At 37.7% G+C, this 20,385-nt stretch overlaps 1 protein-coding gene across 1 annotated transcript in view; it reads right to left on the bottom strand.

Annotated features, from left to right (window-relative positions):
- Window positions 1–1,722: 1,722 nt before the first annotated feature.
- The window catches only part of il1rapl2 (interleukin 1 receptor accessory protein-like 2), a 647,845-nt gene continuing 629,182 nt past the window's right edge, over window positions 1,723–20,385 (bottom strand). The window contains exons 11-18 of the mRNA XM_059345612.1: window positions 19,869–19,929; window positions 17,386–17,498; window positions 9,179–9,324; window positions 8,945–9,022; window positions 8,736–8,852; window positions 5,408–5,530; window positions 4,855–5,091; window positions 1,723–4,201 (exon numbers count right to left, since the gene is read on the bottom strand). Coding sequence (XP_059201595.1) covers window positions 4,103–4,201; window positions 4,855–5,091; window positions 5,408–5,530; window positions 8,736–8,852; window positions 8,945–9,022; window positions 9,179–9,324; window positions 17,386–17,498; window positions 19,869–19,929 — 974 coding nt within the window. The 3' untranslated portion in view covers window positions 1,723–4,102. The remainder of the gene's footprint in view (window positions 4,202–4,854; window positions 5,092–5,407; window positions 5,531–8,735; window positions 8,853–8,944; window positions 9,023–9,178; window positions 9,325–17,385; window positions 17,499–19,868; window positions 19,930–20,385) is intronic.

Below are 20,385 nucleotides of genomic sequence, written 5' to 3'. Positions count from 1 at the left end.
TGAGGACAATCTTTATGTTTCTGAGAGGCCACTGTTGATTTTACAGAGCCAGACGGCTGACCAGACTGATCTCATTTATTCAGTCTAATGACGTGTCGAATCCAACTGTTGAAATTAACGCCTTGCAGTTATTGAATAGCAACCGAAACCGCCAATAGCTTTGAAAATTCACCAGAATGGAAACTGATCAACCACAGGGTAAATTTACAAGTGTAGGTGGGAATGTACACTATAAGCACATCTGTGATACCTGCAGACATGAACTTTTGAACTCCGCTGACATTGACAGGTTTTACTTCCTGAAATGCTATAGTGTGACTCTGACATACGTTAGTCCAGACTGCTGGGGACATGTTGCTTCATCCTTTAGTCATTGGGTAGATTTTGCCATGTTTTATTTTGTGTTCTGGTCTTGTTATTTCCTGTTTTATTTTGAAATAATAAATCTCCTCTCGTTTCAGGTCCTTTGCCCTTCCCTGTGTGTCATCTGTCTGATTGTCTCCCCTAATTACTGAATGTGTTCACCTGGTGCTCCCTTCCCTCCATGTGTTCAAATTTGTTTGATGTCATGTGACATGTTTCCCTTTTCTGTTCATAAGTTAAGCTCAGTTCTTAGTTTCATAGTTTTTTGAGTCTGCCATTTTGTTTTTCCTCCTTTTGGACTGTTTTTGTGTTCTTTTGTAATATGTGCTAGTTTTGTTTGATGATGATAGACCAAGTACAGCCGGAAATAAGGTCAAATATATTTAGTATAAAAATATAGAACTAGCAGGTATCCTCATTTTACCTCTTTTATGTAATACTTTCAACCTGTGTTCACATTTGCAACATGTAAAATTCTTCATTGAGCATGATTGTGTTTTGAAAGTAAAAAAACAACATTATTTTCTAAATCAGACTTTAGTTTCTTTTGGGGCTAAATGTTAATCCAGTAAATCAAAATTAATAAATAATTATTAGGTCATATAGGTGAGGTTGTGCTGAAAAAAAATTATACCAAGACGGCATGGTGAACGTTTTTTAAGTGGAATTAAATTTGTATTAAAAAACTGAGAAAATAGCCCCAAACTCCAAAGGGTTAAACATCTTCATCCAGAGGATCATATTGCCACACCTGAAAAATTAAATTCACCAAAGATAAAAACATTTTTACGTATTGTAATAACCTACAACAACTACTACAGTGTGCTGATGTTTATTTACATATTAGGCTACTCTCTGAGTAGTGTATAATAAATACAATACTAAATTTGTTCACTGAGATTCTTTGTGTCAGTGCCTGGATTTTTAATGTCTTTGATTGGTTTTGATTAATTGTAGCCTTTGGCAATCCCAGCTCAACATAACTAAAATCCTATTGAGCTCACTGTACCTCAGCTAATTCCAGCTGAGATTAGCTCAGCAGAGTGTGAAACTGGTTTCAGTAAGAGCCTTAATCTCTTTACACTAATCTGAACAAAAGGTTTTACAATGGCATTAATATAACCAGCAGAATTATTACGAAATCCAAAATGACTGGAACAGGAGGGAAGAAGTGTGGGAGGAGCAGGGCACAGGAGGAAGATGGCAGTTGGAATGGATGAGGAAACATCTTGCAGAAAGTTCAGTTAAGCAAGAAACGGAAAATGAAAAGAGAAGAGTGAAAAGAGGGAAAGAAGTAGAAGAAAGAATAAATAACAGTTGCTTCAGACAACAGGCATCCAAGATGTATAAAACAACTCATATAACTTTTATTTGCTTTCAGTTAAATTATTTCAACCAATATATCCAATGAAATAGTCAAAGAAATGAGCAGAAATCAAAAGACAACCACTATACTGTATATTGCCATCGAATATAACAACTCAAATAATTAATAATTGCATCAAACAATCTCAAATATCCAGAATTCATTGGTTCTAATAAGACAATGACAGTACTTTTGTGTAAATTCAAAACATTATTCACTTTGCTTAAATATTATGGTAATAATCTTGGTTTCTTAAAGCTCACAAAGAAGAATGTGGTCTGGTTCAGCTTGGAATCCGGCTCTGTATGCAGTGAAGCCCCCTTTGGCTGACTGGTAGTGGTCTCGATTCCAGAGTGACAGGTTCAAAACATCAGTCCGATAGCAGGGTTTACTGCCGTGAGCATCCATCCATTTATCTATCTATCTATCCATCCAACCATCCATTCATATCAATCTATATCCATCCATCTATCCATTCATATCATTCAACAATCCATCCATCCATTCATTCATATCGATCTATATCCAGCCATCTATGCATTCATATCACCCATCCATCCATCCATCCATCCATCCATCCATCCATCCATCCATCCATCCATCCAGATCTATATCCAGCCATCTATCCATTCATATCATTCAACAATCCATCCATCCATTCATTCATATCACTCATCCATCCATCCATCCATCCATATCGATCTATATCCAGCCATCTATCCATTCATATCCATCCATCCATTTAAACAAATCCATCCGTTCATCTAGCTATCTATCTATCTATCCATCCTTTCAAATGAAAACAGAACAGAATGAAAGCAAAAAGAGGCTCTGGGTCTAACACACAATGTGGGAGTTAACAGAAACTGTAGGGAACAAATCACTGTCATGTATAGGTCTATGCATAAGTTATGGAAGCTGTACAGAGATTATTGTAACAAACATTAAAAAAACAAAGACTGGTTAAAATGCTCACCAACCTTCTAAAAGCATAAAATTCTTAAATAAAACAAAAGAAAATGTTTTCGGAGGGACACCTCCTTTTTTCCCTTTATCAGTTTTTATCGTTACTTCATGGCCGGACAGAAAACAAACATACTGTATCAACAAAAGACATTTATTCTCCTCCATTATTAAAAGAGGCTGCGAGAAATGATTGTGTCATTTACTCTTTTATCTATATTTATTGGATTATTTTTTTTTATCTAAATGGGTGGTCATGCAAATAGAAAAAGCCAAGTCCTTTATGCTTTTAGCTTGGTGGTAAAAGGTGGTAGGTCAGCTCTTGGCCAGTTCACCTGTTGATGAGTTGACTAGTTGCTGATTACTTACTGGGTTACAAGGTGAGCTGGCTGGTTTGCAGTCTCTTGGTGCCTTTTAGCTCAAGAAGTAACTAGCGTTTAGTCAGCTAGCCTTAACAACTAGCTATGTTTATACACCAGCTAACTGTGCTTTCTCAGTAATTAAGTTTAGCAATTGCTTAACGCATCAATTCTTATCTTGATATTCGTGCTGGAATCCATTTCTTTTAAGTCGACCATTTTAGCTTTGAAAAAACAAACCAGGTAGCTAGCCAGGAATTGTATTTCAAGAGGTTGACTGTTGTGTTAAGGTGGACCGGTATTCCAAAATCATTGCTTGAAGTCTACTTCGTTTACTGACAAGCCACCTAGTCAACAGGTAGATGGATATACTGAGAACTCAGCTAAGATCTGGCATTCTGAGATTACGCTACTTTTGTTTTTCAGTCGACTGATCTTTCCAAGTAGTTAAGCAGCTGACAAATCGACATGTTTTTTCTTCTACTTGTTTACACAGCTGGTGTGTGAGCAGAAAAGTTCGAGATCCTTGATTTTTTTGTGCTCCGAGGTCCAACTTGGTAGGTTATTCAACAAATTGAGCACTCCTGTTTGTGGATCCTTGACCTTTTCTTTGACTTTTCCAGTTTGTTACATCCACATGTCCATGCCTGTCTACAGATTTTTGCACTCCATTCCATCAGTCATGGCTACATAGCTTACATGCCAGTTTGTATCAGTCTTTAATCAGTTGGTATGTCCAAGTGTACCGATGTACAATCAGTTTCATAATCTGAATTGTTTGTCAATAAGCAGTCTGCAGGCAGTACATCCAACCATTGTGAATCCAAGGCTTATACAGTCTGTAAGCAGTCCTTGGTTCCCAGTGCAGGTTGAGGTGGCCCAAAACCAGTCTGCAGGCAGTCCTCAAGAAGTCACTCTTAAAAACCAAGGCTGTACACAGTCCAAAAACCCAATGAAAATCAGTCGACCAACAAGACTTCCCCAATTCCAAAGCCAGTGTAAAAGCAGTCTGTAAACCGGTCTGTAATCCAGTACCAGTTGAGCAGTCCCTCTACCAGATGTCAGAGCTTAGTTCTCTGCTGGTGAGAGGTACGAAGGTGCTGTTCAGGTGGAGTTCTGGCTTCTTCCCAAGCGTACTGCTCTGATTCACCTGGGAAAAACAATGCACAACAGTGGTCAGCAGGAATCTCTCCCCAACCACAACTCCTAGCAAAAAACTACAATTATAAAGAGAAAACAGGGACTGAATTCTAGTGATGTACCAATGAAGCCTCATGAACCATTTGCTTTATTTTCTGAGCCCACTAGATGGCACTCTTGATTTATTGAAAAAGCCTGAAGCAATGGTAATCAAATGTGTTTTCAGTCCTTTGTTGAACAGAGAGCTCCATCTAGTGGAATCAGAAAATTAAGAAAATGGTTCATGAGGCTTCATTGGCACATCACTACTGAATTCTACAGTTTAATACAGTCCTATTGCATGCCAATAGTGCACTATGCCTAATATATGACAACTATACTGCATTTTACAGCTATTTCCCAGTCTGTTAAAATAAATATTAACTTGGATAATATGAAGATATTATTTTCTTTCTAGATTTTCTTTTATCCAAACAGACCTCTTGTTCCCCAGTGAACTGCTCTGAACCCCTGGGGAGAAAAGAGGGGTTTTATTTTTAATGTGATAAAACTCTTGGGTACATGCACATAAACAACAGCATGGTAATTCAAGAAAGGATACACTGGATGCTAGAAAGTATCTAGGAACTGCAAAAAATTAAGTGGTCTTGTCTTTTTTCTCACCTGTCCATTCAGCAGTGTCATAGGGATGTTGCAGTAGACGTGGCGACCCCCGGGGCCCAGAGTGGAGAACTGCACGGTGGAGGGAGGTGGGAGGGGAGGCGACAGGGAGGAAGGCTGTGGAAGCTGGAACTCGTAGCTGCGGCAGAAATGCCTCATTTGGGCTGCAGTGGCAGTGTGACCACCTCCCAGCGGTAATGTCATCTGGTTGTAGTCAGGGATCTCTGTCGCCAAGGCAACCTGTAATGGGATAACGTGACTTTCTGTTAACTTTTATCACCTAAAGTATCATTCCAAGAGGCAATTAAATCTGACAAGTTCCTAATTACTTTTGATTTCGGATGAACTGTGAAATCAAGCAACGGTACAAACATGACCTCTGTAAAATGTTATGTCAAAATAAATCCAGGATCTGCAAATAGTCTCCAAACATGAGACTATTTTTTCTCTGAATAATTTTCCAAGTGTTAACAACCAGTTAACCTGACACTACAGGTTTGTAGAAATGCGAGTGTCGGTATCATCAGTGTGAAGTATTACACAAGCAACAGCTAACCTGATGATGTCCATGGCGATTCTCATTTGGGGGCGCCAAAGAGGCAGAGGTGGTTGTCATGGCAATGGTGGACACGGTGGTCTGTAGGTCACCAAAGAGTCCCTGTTCACCAGAATCCATCACCTGTTACCACAGAAAGCACACATAGCTTTCACTGGGCTGATCTGTACAAATGTTTGAGCACCAAATATGTATAAATCTGTGGCTGAAAATAATTCCTATAAAAAACTCTACATATTCTTGTTTTAGTCCACTAGTGATGGCCAACTGAAGCTTCATGAACCAGTATCTATTTTTATGAGGCCACTAGATGTTCAAAAAAGGGTTAAGGACACCCTTGATTGCCATTCCTTTTGCCTTGCCACTATAGTGCCATCTAGCGGGGGCAACAAATATAAGTAATGGTTTATGAAGCTTTATTTGGACATCACTACTAAAGCTACACTGTGGTTAAAACCCATGTGAAATGGACTAACAGATCTCTCTAGAGCTGCAACAATTATTTAGATTAATTGAACAATAATCGATTATTAAATTAATCGTCAACTATTTTGATAATCTAATAATTGGTTTGAGCAGTTTTTTTTAAGACAATGAGACCAAATTCTCTGATTTCAGCTTCTTCAATGTGAATATTTCTGGTTTCTTTGTTCCTTTATGACAATGAACTGAATATCTCTTTGGTTTGTGGACAAAACAAGAGATTTGAGGACGTCATCTTGTGGTTTGGGAAACACTGATTGATATTTTTAAACATTTTATTGACCAAACAACTAATCGATTAATCGTTGAAATAATTGACAGATCAATCGATAATGAAAATAATTGTTAGTTGCAGCCCTAGATCTCTCCTTTGGTAGTTGTTGACAGTAAGAATATATAGAATAATACCTTATGGCCTGATCATTGGAAGACTAGGTTAGGTTTGGTTAGGTTTAAGTTCCCTTTGCAGAAGTATAGATCATATTCCATATATAGTCATCTTGAAAGTTAGTCTTGAAAGAGCAGCAGCCAGATGTCTTATGGCAAACAGTTCATATTATTTGTTTAGTACTTGTTTAGAAAATAAAGCTGAGAGTGATACGATTGCTGATTAAAGCCAGAGGTTGAGGTAATACTAAATTGATGAAGTTATAGCTTTTGTTTGTTTGTTTGGCCAGGTTCGCCATGTTGCATTTATGTATTTAGTTCATTTAAAAGTGTTAAGTGAACTCGTAAAAAGAGGTCACATTGATTCAGACAGTCCATAAAATGTCATCCTCAAAGGTTTTGGTGGTGGTGAGGAGCCAAAACACAGCTGATCAGCCATTCGGTGTATGTTGCTGGTCATGATGATGAATGGCTTGAATTCTGCAGAGTTCTTGTGCTATTTTTCAAGTAGTTAGGAAGTGTGTTCCTTGGCCCATAAATTGAAGAAGCACTTTACTTCTTCTTGGCTACATTGTGTTATACCAGGTTGTCCAAGCATGAAAAATTGCAGACTATCAGATGTCTCAACTCACAAAGCCCTGAAAGCTGGGGTTGTTTTATGTGTTGATTTTTTTATTGGAACTATGTGAGTTAAAATTGTATTTTCCGAAGCTGGCCTTATGCACAAAACTAAAAGACTAAACATTACATTACATCATTTGACTGAAGGTCATTAATATAATACGTGTGCATTTGTTCCAGTTATAGAGTTCACTCTATGTTTGTTTCTCAGTGATTACTCTCCAGTGCCAAGCAGCAGGAGAACATCTCTTTGCTAATCAGGGCATAAACCACCTGAGGTGTTAACACATGGTAAACATGTACACATTTTTCCCCTTTGTGATTCTAATTTTCATACATTACCTGTATTTAGCAGACATTTTAAATGCCATCTGTTTGTTGTGAGTGTATGCGCCCCAGGGGAGCATAAGTTAATGTGCAGACTAAATTTGCACGCCTTTTCTCCCCTCTACTCCTGGACATGCAATGGAAGTCTGTTTTTCTGCCTTTACACCTGTAACTACACACTGTGTGAATGTAAATCAGTTTTAAAACTATTACACAATGCCAGTACATATACATATACTGTAAACATCACCTGGTTCGAATGTTACCACACAATAGAATGGGCATTTAGCTGCTATAATCCTCATAGGTATAGGTTAGAAGGGGAGTGCTTTACCTTCTAGTATGTTCAGAAGTCTGTTGTCAGCCTGTTAAATAGGCTGCTATATTAATGTTTATTGTTAGGGACTAGCTTCTGGTGGCAATAGTAATTAATACTCATATGGAAGGAGGGCATTATGCAGTGAAGGTGTCAATGCAAAAAAGAAGGTTGGAGTGGTGCAAAATGTCATTTTTTAGATCATATAACTAGTGATGCTAGATTTGCTTTATTTTCTGAGCCCACTAGATGGCACCCATGGTTTATTGAAAAAGGCTCTAGCAATGGTAATCAGTGGTGATGTGCCAATAAAGCCTCATAAACCACTTTATTAATTTTCTGACTCCACTAGATGGAGCTCTCTGTTCAACAAAGGGCTGAAACACACTTGATTACCATTGATTTAGCCTTTTTCTATAAACCAATGTTGCCATCTAGTGGGCTCAGAAGATAAAGCAAATGGTTCATGAGGCTTTGGTGGTACATCACTAGTAATCAGGCGTGTTTTCAGCCCTTTGTTGAACAGAGAGCTCCATCTAGTGGAGTCAGAAAATAAAGAAAATGGTTCATGAGGCTTCATTGGCACATCACTACATATAGAAGGAAAAAAAGTATTGGACCACCCGTTTTCTCTTGTTTGGACAAATATAATGATAACAACAGAAATAGATCATAAGAGTTTAACTTAAGACCTAATATCTATGATTTTCTCTATAATAACCCAAAACATTAACAAGGAAACAATGGAAAATGTCTAGATATCGGCTCTTAAATTAAAGTCTTATAAGCTATTTTAAAAATTTTTATCATTATATTTGTCCAAACAAATGTACCTTTAGTTGAACCATGCATTAAAATGAACAATAAAATGAAGAAAACATGGGTGGTCTAATCATTTTTTCCATAACTGTAAGTGTCCCAATGTGCGGTTTGGGTTTCTAAATTTATTTTCTTTCACTAAACCTAACTATGTAGTTTCTTTTGCCGAAACTAAACCACATAGTTTTGTGCCTAAACCCAACCTTACTGCAACCATCCATATAATGGTGTCACAACATATATATATATATATATATATATATATATATATATATGAGGCTGATAACAAGAGATAACTGGCATTCAATGGGCTCCTAACATCTGAAACAGATAAAAACATATGGAAAAACATTTGTCTTGTTGTTGGCAGTGTACCTGGCGTCTGGACAACGTCTCTCTGCGTTTAGCAGGCATCTCGTACACCACCTGTTTCCAAAACTTGGATGACAGCTCATTGCTCTTAGGACCCCTCCACTTGATGATGGATAAAACCTGAGGACAAGGGAAGAGATTATTTACTTGTCTGATTCCTTTTCGTGTCCATCACACCCTCCCTTCCTCTATATATCACTCTCTCTGTTTACCTTGATTGTGTGTTTAAGTGCTTCCACCTCTTGGTAGTTAATGACATTCTTCAGGTCTGCACACTCTATCATGATCACCTGGACAGAAACACAAAGGTAGAGGTGTTTAAGAAAGACAACAGAGCCTATCTTCAAGTAACTCTCCTTAGAAGTATTTCACAACTTCCTCAATCAGGAATGTTGATGTCAGATGTCTGCTTGTGTCTTAGATTTTTCTATTTATTGTTTACATACCTTGATCTCCCCAGTAACCAGCATGGAGTGGAGGCGTGTCTCTATCTGGAAGATGCTCCACCCTCTTTTGGCAACAAACTCTGGAGTCAAAACGATGATCAAACGTCTGCTCTGCTCCACACTGCGAGCCAAGTCCTCAATGTAGGCTGGGAGAGAGACACGTATATACAAAGTTAAGTGTTAAGTGGAGCAAGACGAGTTTGAGAGAGGTGTTTTCAGAATGGTGTAATTTACTTGTTAGAAATAAGAATAAAAATAAAAATAAAAACATTCAAATCTCAATCTGTGGAAAGTGATTGTGTTCCCATTTGTCTTTGATTTTTGTTCTTCAAGATATAGCCAATAATATAACAGGCTCATTCTGAGCTAACTAAAAAAAATTAGGCTATACTGCAGGCAGAAGGTGCCCCTAATCCGATTTTTTTTGCTATTTTGTTTTTTATAATGGTGTAAACAGTAGTGATGTGCGAATGAAGCTTCATGAACCATTTTCTTTATTTTCTGAGTCCACTAGATGGAGCTCACTCAATTACCATTACTTGAGCTTTTTTCTATAAACCAAGAGCTTCATCTTCATCTATCACTAGTGAACAGCACAAATCACATAGATTACAATTTTTCATATGTGGTCCTAAAACAGATACCGGTCGGATGTTTTCCGAAGCAACCTGAGTCTGAACTGTCATGTCGCACTTCGTGCAACTTTTACGTCACGCAACAAGCACAGTTCCGCTGTGGCGTGGCAGGAAGTCACTCAGACGCAGGATTACACAATCAATTGTTACGGTCCCACCACTCCTGTCTCCGACTCCTCATCCACACACACAAAACCATAGTAAATAATGTTGCTCTTTTTCTCCTTGTCCTAATTCTCCAGAAATTTCAGAAACCAAAAAATCCCAATAAACATTGTTTATTTTTCATTAATAACTTGATTACTAACCATTACTAATTAACTATTAAATAACTGTTACCAATCGATTTTTAGTGCACTGGTGTTCTTTACCTCTCACAGATCATGGTTCAATGACGATAATTAATAATAAGTTTAATAAAAAATGCATGTTAAAACTTTTTTTTAAATGTACATTGGAAATACCTACATATACAATACAATGGTTTTAGATGACATTTATTTTTTTTTATTTTACATTTTAGAATTTTGTCTTTTTGTGAAAAAATACTTTAACTATTTTCTTTTTTAGAATTTTAAACTTTTAAAATAGGTCAATTTGAGGGTTAAAATATAATATGAACAACCAAACAAAAAAATTGAATCTGAGCACAAAATCCAAATTGAGAACGGCAGTGTGAATTTAACCTTAGTTGCTGATTTAAAACATATTAATAACAGAATTTTGCCTATATAGCCCCCCAAATCCTACACACTGATCCTTTCAATGTGCTAAATAAATGTCTTAAATAAATGCTAGGTCCAATATATGTGTCTTTGTTGTTGTTTTGGTCTGTTCGTATTCTTTTTGTGTCGCTTTGTAGTTGTTTTATGTTTCTTTGGCGCCGTTTGGAGTCTCTTTCAACTTACAATGTGTCTCTTTCAGTGACATTTAGCACGCAAAGGCCGATGGGGTCCCTGGGCCTATGAAGTAATCCGTCAACAACAGTTTGGTTTATACGGTAAGTAGTGATGTACCAATGAAGCCTCATGAACCAATGTCTTAAATTTCTGACTCCACTAGATGGCGCTCTCTGTTCAACAAATGGTTGAAAACGCACTTGATTACCATTGCTTTAGCCCAGGCATGTCCAAACTATTCCACAAAGGGCCGTGTGGCTGCAGGTTTTGGTTCCAACCAAGCAGCAGCACAACAGACTTGACTCAGTTAATCAACTGATCTCAGTCTTCAGACAGCTGATTGGTCAAACTGTGTGCTTTTGCTTGGTTGAAACCAAAACCTGCAGCCACACGGCCCTTTGTGGAATAGTTTGGACACGCCTGCTTTAGCCTTTTTCAAAAAACCAAGAGTGCCATCTAGTGGGCTCAGAAAATATAGCAAATGGTTCATGAGGCTTCATTGGCACATCACTAACGGTAAGTCATGTTAAAAAGCATTAGAAGAGCATGAAGGCATATTTTTGAGGAGAGCCCGGCTAGCTGTTTCCCTGTTTGCATTATTTATGCTAAGCTAGGCTAATCACCTCTTAAATTGAGAGCTCCCAGCATGAGAGTGGTATCCATCTGTTTCCAGTCTGACTTCGAGAGAAAACGATTAAATACCTTTTTGGAACTTTTTCAAAATTAATTTATTCATTTGTTTCTCAAAAATAAAAAGAATTTTTTTCATTTGTTCTTGGTTAAAAGAAAAGGCAGAAAGAAAATGAAGGTAAAACCTGATTAGTATCTACCTTCCTTCTGCTGGTGGCATCCTTCCACTCATTTTGTTCATAAATGAGTGGAATGACTGACAGGAGTATAGAGCAGAGTGACAGAAATGCTTGTGCAAGAGTTTTGCCTCTGACACAGCGCTGTGGATCAGCTCTTAACTGGGGATCAGAGTCTTGCTGATACACCACCATCAGCTTTTACTCATAACTTAGGGAGGGAAATGTGAACTGGAAGCAGTGAATGGGCGTGAAAAGTGAGTCAACAGGGCTACGAGTTCACCACAGTTCTAAATGCTCCCTTTCATCCTCACTGTGGTGCTGTTGCCTCGCACCAAGCCTCTGAACTCATCTCCCCAAAACTGTCCCATTTCTAATTATTTGTTTGTGACATTGTCAATGTTTTTCGGATCGTGTGTCACCAAAATTGCTCATTATTTCTCAAATTTGTAGTTACCGAAAATGTCTGACAACTGTGTGTTCTGTCTGTGAGACGCAGATTGCCTTTCTCTCCTTCCACCATCTCTTCACTTGCTAACTAAATTAATGACAGAGACTCTCCAACAACACATTGCAATTTCACGCTCAATTTGAGGGGCACAAATTGTACAGAACATCCCGAATTTCAGTCCTTTTTCTTTCTCTTCTCTGTTTTGCTTTCCCCTCTTTATCTTTCTCTCTCTTTCCCTCACAGTGAACCTCCCCTGTTCTCTGCTGCCCTTCCCTTGCCTCTTCCCCGCTCTCTATTTCTAAGGATTATGTAAATCAATTAATGAAATAGCACAAGCCAATGACCCCGTCCCCACTTCTTTCTGTTCCTGTTGTTTGTTTCTCGCTCTCTTGTTAATTTCGGAGGGCTAATGGAGTGGATAATTGAATGGTGTATTTTAGGTTGCATTGCCATGTTGCTCTGTCAGTGGCTTTGGTAAGCAGTGAAAAGGCTCCTCTCTCTGACTGTGATTCACTCATTCATTTCCACGCTGTGTAACCTTTAGTTCATATGCAGCTTAGTGAAAGTTATGCGTGTTATTCACAGCGGACATTTGTTTTTAGGATGTTTTCAGGGCACCGAGTGGAAGACGTATTTTTGGAGGAAATATGACTTTTTCATCTGCTGTCAGGATGGACTGGGTGCGTGTATGTTTGTCTTTACTGTGTTGGAAAGAGGCATAATTGTGGCTCAGGGCAGTTCATTATGAACCGTACTTAAGTAAATTTATTTATGTATTTTTGGAGAAAATGTTAAATAGTGCAAAGGACATACATTAGTTGTCACTTTCTAGCCACATTAGAGAGTTATTTTAGCGACTGCATTCTTTTTCAGGAGGTTTTTTGGACAGGTTGAAACGTGATTTTAGTCATAGATGCTAATGCACAGGAGATAATGACTCAATGTATTATTCCATGCATTAGTTTGATACTTAATCTGAAGTAACCAGGTGCCTCAAGGACACCAGAGCATGCTTTATGGTGATTTAAAAGCAATGAGGAGGTATATTACATATTTAGTCTGCTGAGAGACACAGTCTGATAAAGAGTAAAGACATATCAAAGTAAAACAAAGACTCATATGTCATCTATTTTACATAGATGGCATCTATTTGAAAGTAGACAAAAAGATACTACACTACAGGCCAAAAGTTTGGAAGCAACTTAAATTTTCTGTTCACAATGGCTTTCTTAAAAACAAGAATGGATTCTTTGGATTTTTGCATGTGTTTACTGCATGATCAGACTTTACTTTTATTTAATTAAACCATTTTCCTCAATTGACCTTTAGGTAAACATTGATGTTACCAGACCATTGCTGATAAATGTTAACAAAAGAAAAGAAGAGCTTAGTTTTAGGGTTGAGAAGATTTGGAAGAGTCACAACTTCAATACAAAAGTTTTAAAAAAAATCACAGTTTGCATTATTCGCTTTAGCTCTTTGGCTTTTGAGAGTTTGGATACAAAAATCCCCATAAATCTCAACTGTGTTCATATCTCTGACAAACTACCACAGAAATGTCTCAAATTGAAGCAGCTGAGTAAAGAAACATATTTATACATTAAGGAAAGAAGGATACACAAAGTCTAAGCAATAAAAACCCAAATACCTGATAATTATAGTAAAAATGTGTTCTAATAAGTGACTCCTTATATAATATCACGTTTATTTAGTTGCAAAGTATAACAATGAAACTCTGATCTTTTTTTGTACAAGTCAAATCTTGCTTCCAAACTTTTGGCCTGTAGTGTATATCAGCATTGTATGGTAGATATACACTCTTAGTAAAGTCCAGAGGAAAAAATATAAATTTTATAATATCTTGGATACTTGAAATGATCTCTGCCACCGCTCTGCCATCCAGGACTTCAGTGATCTCTTAATTGGGGCATTACAGTGTTTGGATATACTTCTAAATATACTATATACTCCATATACTATGGACAATTCACCAATCCTCAAACCCATCGGCTATTGTTCTGATGGAGACCTAGCCTCTGGGAGCAACAGCAAGTATTTTGGGGAATCTGAATAACAACATGAGACGCAACAACGGTGTTGGAAGTGTTAGACGACATCTACAAACGAGTAGAGATGACCAAGGCCACCAGTGATGAAAGCCACCTCTTCTACGGACGTGTACCCCCGGCCCAACGGATGAAGTCCAGGAGAAGCTTTCTCAGCCATATAATAACATCACAGGAAGAAACCAGACTCCAACTATAGACAACAAGGCTTGAGGATGACCCCCCTCCTATTGACATGGGTATCCTTCCTTCTGAAGCCCTTCCCCTGGGCTCAGAAGCACCATGGGTCCAATGGAAGACGCTTAACCGCCTGAGAACTGGAACAGGGCGATCAGAAAACTGCCATGGCCAGATGGGGCTATGAAACTGGCCAAACCACCTGTGAATGTAGAGAAGGGGACCATACAAAGCAGCACTGCCCCTACTACCAACCAGTGCAGCTCAAAGGATCTTGCAGTGTTGCGAAGGACTGTGTAAAGAAATGGGAAACGGTCATTTGACGAACCAGCTTCAAAGACACGAAAAGAGGAAGCATCTACTAACAGACTGTTTCATAAGTTGCCAGATTATGAAATATATGACATGCAGATGCATATCGTCGGCATGTATTTCACTAAAACAAATTAGTATCATCTGACCCCGACATACATGTTAATGGAGAAAGACTACAAATTGTCAGCCAATATAAATATCTTGGTATAATAATAGATTCAGAGCTTTATTTTAAAGCCCATATTGGCAAATTGTGTAAAAAAAATCAAGCTTAATCTTGCAAATTTTCGTGCAATTCGAAATGAAATGTCAACTGAAGCCGCAAAAATGTATTTGCATTCAATGATTTTTAGCCACTTTAACTATTGCCTAACCAGCTGGTCCCAGGCTGGTCAGTGTTCAAAGAAACTATTGGAAATATTGTATAAACAAGCAATTTAAGTTATGGATAAAAAACCTAGGCACTATCATCACTGTGAAATTTTTTAAAAATACAGTATTTTAAATTGGGACAGTCTTCAAACATTTGCAGACTTAAAACTGACCTATAAAGTACTGCATAAATTGGCTCCGGATCCTCTGCAAGAGTTCATCAGCCAAAGAAAGAGCCTTGAGCGTGTTACTCGAGGCTCTGTCAGAGGTGACTGTTATATTCCTCTGCGCAGGAGCACTTTCAGTAAGTTGGACTGGTCAGTAAGGAGTGCAAGTGTGTGGAACTCAGTACCTGAGGAGGTTAAACTGCTAACAACATACAAGGCCTTCACAAAAAAGTTGAAATTGTGGCTTATCAACACCTACAGCTGCCAACACTAAAAGATAAGCCTGTTGTGTTGTTTTAATGTTATGATAAAATGTTATGTTGTGATGTTGTATTTTTTCTTAATCGTATTGTAAGTGTTTGTATGTGTATTTTATATATTGTACGTATTTTTATTTTTTTGTTTGTTTGTTTTTGTTTGTTTGTTTGTTTGTTTGTTTTTTGTTTCGTAATTCTCTGCTTTTTTACATCATGGCCAGGGGACTACAGATGAAAATTAGCCTTCTGGCTAACTTTGGCTTTTTTAACCATGTATAATCATGTGTTTTATGAAATTGCACTCTCCCCTTTTAAATAAACTAATAATACTAATAATAATATAAAAAAATGTCTAATAATGAGAAAAATTATAGTGAGATGATGGATTGTTAGATTGCATTTCAGCCAATGCATCATTGCACCACTTTTGCTCTCCACTGTTTACTCAAATAGAACTAAATTCCCATCCCATCAATCCATTTTCAGTGTCTTAAAACTATGGTGATACAACAACGTGTGTTTAATTGGATAAAAGGCCAAATGGGTCATTCATAATGGTTGGAACATGTGCAGTTTTTTTACATTCAGATAAATCAGTTTTAAAATGAAGTTGGAAAGTATTTCACATACAATTCCAATATTTATTTTCCTTTTAGCTCCTTTTTGGTGTCCACCATCTCCTTAGGGACATATCTGCCTTTTTAGCTGCTAAATGCTCCACAATGCTCGCCAGCTTGTTGCTAAATTTGTCCCTCTTCCATTTGGTGTTTTATCAGAACGTGTTGAAGAAAAAAAACTGCTATACTGCTCTTCAGAGTTGGTTCATCAAAACCTGGCTCCGCTTTTGCACCACATATCATTATTTGATGCATTATTAATATAAAGATGTTGACTATTGCAATTTTAATGATCCCTGCTATTATATGAATCAGCAGGAAAGCAGTGCATACTGTATGTGCATAGGCATGGACACATTTAATGCATGTGTAATAATGTTTGGGAGAATTCTAAATGTATGTTTATGTGATAAACAGTTGTATTAAAACAGATAAACCTTTCTACACTCCAATCTCAATGCTCCATTCACCGTCCCTGCAGCTAGCAAGGCCAGAGATGAGTTTAACAATGATGGATGGATGGGTGTGTGTGTGTGTGTGTGTGTGTGTGTGTGTTGAGAATACTGACAAATCCCTCTATTATACTGTCTCCCTCATAAACTATTGCATATGTAGCAACATGCCTTGTTTTAACCATTTAACAAGTTCAGTTTACATTTTGAGAGTATATACATTTGTGGTTGTGAGCATCTATAGGGAACAAACATGTAAAATTGGATTTTTGGTGTATTAGAAAACGAAGGGAGATGGATAGACAGACAGGTAGATGGTGTGTGTTTGGCAGTAAGTGTTGTCCCACTTTCTGTGTGTCAATAATGGAATTGTGATTTGGTGTGTACCTGTGTGTGTGTGTGTGTGTGTTTGTGTGTGTGTGTCAGGTCAGAACATTGACAGATAGAGCAATAACAGTCATATTTCCCCCTCCAGTTTGACAGAGAATGACGCATAACCCCAGAAATTATGATAAACGGTGTGTTATCCTTTGAGTCTGTGTGTGTGTGTGTGTGTGTGTGTGTGTGTCTATGCATTCTGTGCAGTATGCGTGAGAATATTAAGATAGTGAAACACACACAAGTTTCATAGGAAAGTGAAACATGAATGTGTGAGATACTGTCTGCGGTACATAGATATGTGTGTGTGTGTGTGTGTGTGTGTGTGTGTGTGTGTGTGTGTGTGTGTGTGTGAATGTGTGTGTATGTGTGTGTGTGTGTGTGTGTGTACATGTGATTTACACTTGAGATCATACACAGACATGTGTGAGTCTGTTTCTTGGTGAGTTTCGATAAAGATCCAAATACATTCTTATTTATTCTGACAGAGTGATGAATTCTGGGTATTGGGGGCTATTATGACCCATAGAGAGAGAGACAGGATGTGTGCGTGTGTGTGTGTGTGTGTAGGGAGGAAGAGAAGGCAGATAGACAGATAGATAGATGGATACTTACTGCTGCTTGGTATGAGATCTCTGTCTGGTATAAACAGCTTGTATCCATAATGTTTCTCTAAAACGTCCGGCAGGATCTCCAAAGCAAATGTTTCCTCATCGCTGCTCGCCCTGCTGTGGATGAGAATAACTATTATAGCTCCAGATTCAAAACCAGATAGTTAAATAAGCACCTGGTGGTGGCTGCAAATGTATTTTAAGGTTGTAAAAGGAAACCAATACAGGCCAATAGCTCAGCATATACTGTAGCCGACTGGGGCTGTCAAAGTTAATGCAATAATTATAGCAATACACTCTGACTTATTCCCCTTGTAGCATTTTTGCTCATTGATTCACTGTTCTGGGACTTTATTATTGCAGGTACATAACTGAACTTGATATGTGAAAAGTTTGTGTAATGCTCTCTTTTTTCTGCCACAGTCCAAAAATATGCATATTATGTTAATTAGCGACTCTAAATGGTCCTTATGTGTGAATCTGTCCCTTTTTTGTGTCAGTTGAGGGACAACCTGACCTTACACCCTTAACATAACAGTTTAAATGTGAAGTTAAAGTCATAAAACGGTTGCAGTTTGGTTATGTCTAGGCAACAAAACTACTTGGTTATGTTTCCAAAAAAAAAGAACTACATGGTTTTGGATAGTGATGTGCCAATGAAGCCTCATGAACCATTTTCTTTATTTATTTGAGCCCACTAGATGGCGTTCTCTGTTCAACAAAGAGCCAAAAGCACACTCAATTACCATTGTTTGAGGCTTTTTCTATAAACTAACAGCTCCATCTAGTGGGCTCAGAAAATAAAGAAAATGGTTCATGATGCTTCATTGGCACATCACTAGTTATAGTCAGGCGGCTTAGCTAAATAAAGGGGACACGCAAAGCAGTACATTTTTTCCACATGCTCTCGATCATAGGTTTCAATTTTTGGTAGGAGCCACTTCATCAAGATGGGAGATGGCAGCCATATAAAGTCTATGAGAAAGGCTTTATCTTCCAAGCCACTTAGAAGATTAATCGTGGTGTCACAATCTACATTTTATGGGTCAAAGAATCATTTTAAGCTCTTGAAAATATCACTAAATGATTATTTGATCAAATAGATATGTTCATTTTCACTCAGACTGGTTGGCAGCTCGCTTCAAGTGCTGCAGCAGGGAATCCTGAGCTGAAAATGTTTGGAATCTAAGTTCACAGGAGTGTGGGGATTAGCTGCCATGTACACTGCTCAAAAAAATCAAGGGAACGGTGAGAATCTTTACTGATGTAAATTGTGTAACTTCTTTTTTTCCTTTGTCATTCATCCTTTATTTTTTTCTCGAGGAATCATTTAGGGCAACCCCTCATTTACAATGATGTCGAGAGAACAGAGAAAACACAAAGCAGCACAGACAAACACATGCAAAAACATTAAAAACAGTTGCAGTGAAAGGCAGAGTTATTGGTTGTCATAGTTTTAAACTGGCCCATAGTTATAATTGTGTTGAGTTTAGTTATTAGGCTTAGGAAACGATAGTTTGATGTAAAATAACTGCTGTCAGATGTGAGGTAGCTGCAGTAGTTATGTGTGTTACATTAAATGAGGCACAGAGCATGGAAGTTAAATACATATGGAGCTTAAAATAATAACGTTGGGTCAAAGTCCTGTTGGTTTGACCCATCCATGCAAATGCAAGTTGAATGAGTTCAATTGGGATAAATGGAATTCATATATACACTTCTGCAACTTTTACAATACAACCCATTGCCCACAAGTGTCATGAATATTGCAAAAATGTTTTGTCTAAATGCTATACATATTGAATGACTACTACGTACAACCTCTCCTGTCCTCTCCTCTTTGATCTGTGTAAAAGCCTGCTGTTACAGTATGTCTGATTTTCAGTGAATATTTGTCACGTGACCATTCATCACAGCAGAATCAATCTTGGTTTCACAGTGTCGCTGAGGAGCAGAATTTAATGTTTTTAACAGAATCTAGTTGTTCCAAATGGTTTATTTTTGGCAACATCTTAAATGAGAAATTTAGAATAGAGTGATTTTGACAGAAATATCACAATTAGATTTTTTTCTAAATTAAACTTTCATAACCTGTGATCCTATGCTGATGTTGGGGTTCAGAAGGTTAATGTCCAACACACATGATCAAAGTTAGTGATGTACCAATGAAGCCTCATGAACCATTTGCTTTATTTTTTAAACCCACTAAATGGCACCCTTGGTTTATTGAAAAAGGCTAAAGCAATGGTAATCAAGTGTGTTTTCAGCCCTTTGTTGACAACCTGGTCAACTATTTCAGGGATTTCTGTGAGACCATGGTGTTTGTTGAACAGAGAGCTCCATCCAGAACATTAAGAAAATGGTTCATGAGGCTTCATTGGCACATCACTAATCAAAGTTATTAAGTCCTTTTCTATGATTGTAATTGTGAGTTTAAGAACCAGTATTGCAAACACAATAAGAAAGCATTGTTCAATGTGTACTGACCTGCCCAAACAGTCCAGGTCCACTTTAGTATAGGACAGATAGGCATCATACTCCTTATTATCTGTGGAGAGAGACACAGAGTGAGTGCAACAACTTGAACAACATTTGAAACAGCATTGACTTCTGGGAAAACCCTTCTAAGTAAATCATACTGACTTATTGAATCAAACTACTTCCAATCAATATTACAAAATTGCATCTTTGTTATTTTCTTTCTGCAATTATTTGGTTTTCACCATGGAGCTATTATTGTCATTTTTGCTTTTACTCATCATTTGATTAACTGATGACACCAAAACAACAAAAATAAAATGAAAAAAATGACACAGTCAAATAGAGAATTGATCACTTTGGTGCTTTTCTTAATTGCTTACTTTAATTTGATTTGTGAGTGTAATAGCTGTGTGTTCATTGTAGTGTGTGTGTACAGAATTTAAACTGGTAACATGGAAACTGCAGAAACCTTTTGTATGCACTCCACTTGCAGCTGTCGTCTTTGTTTGAGGAAGACAACAGC

The sequence above is a fragment of the Centropristis striata genome, chromosome 12 (genome assembly GCF_030273125.1).
Source record: "Centropristis striata isolate RG_2023a ecotype Rhode Island chromosome 12, C.striata_1.0, whole genome shotgun sequence".
Classification (NCBI taxonomy): Eukaryota; Metazoa; Chordata; class Actinopteri; order Perciformes; family Serranidae; genus Centropristis; species Centropristis striata.
This window is presented reverse-complemented; position numbering and strand designations above follow the sequence as displayed.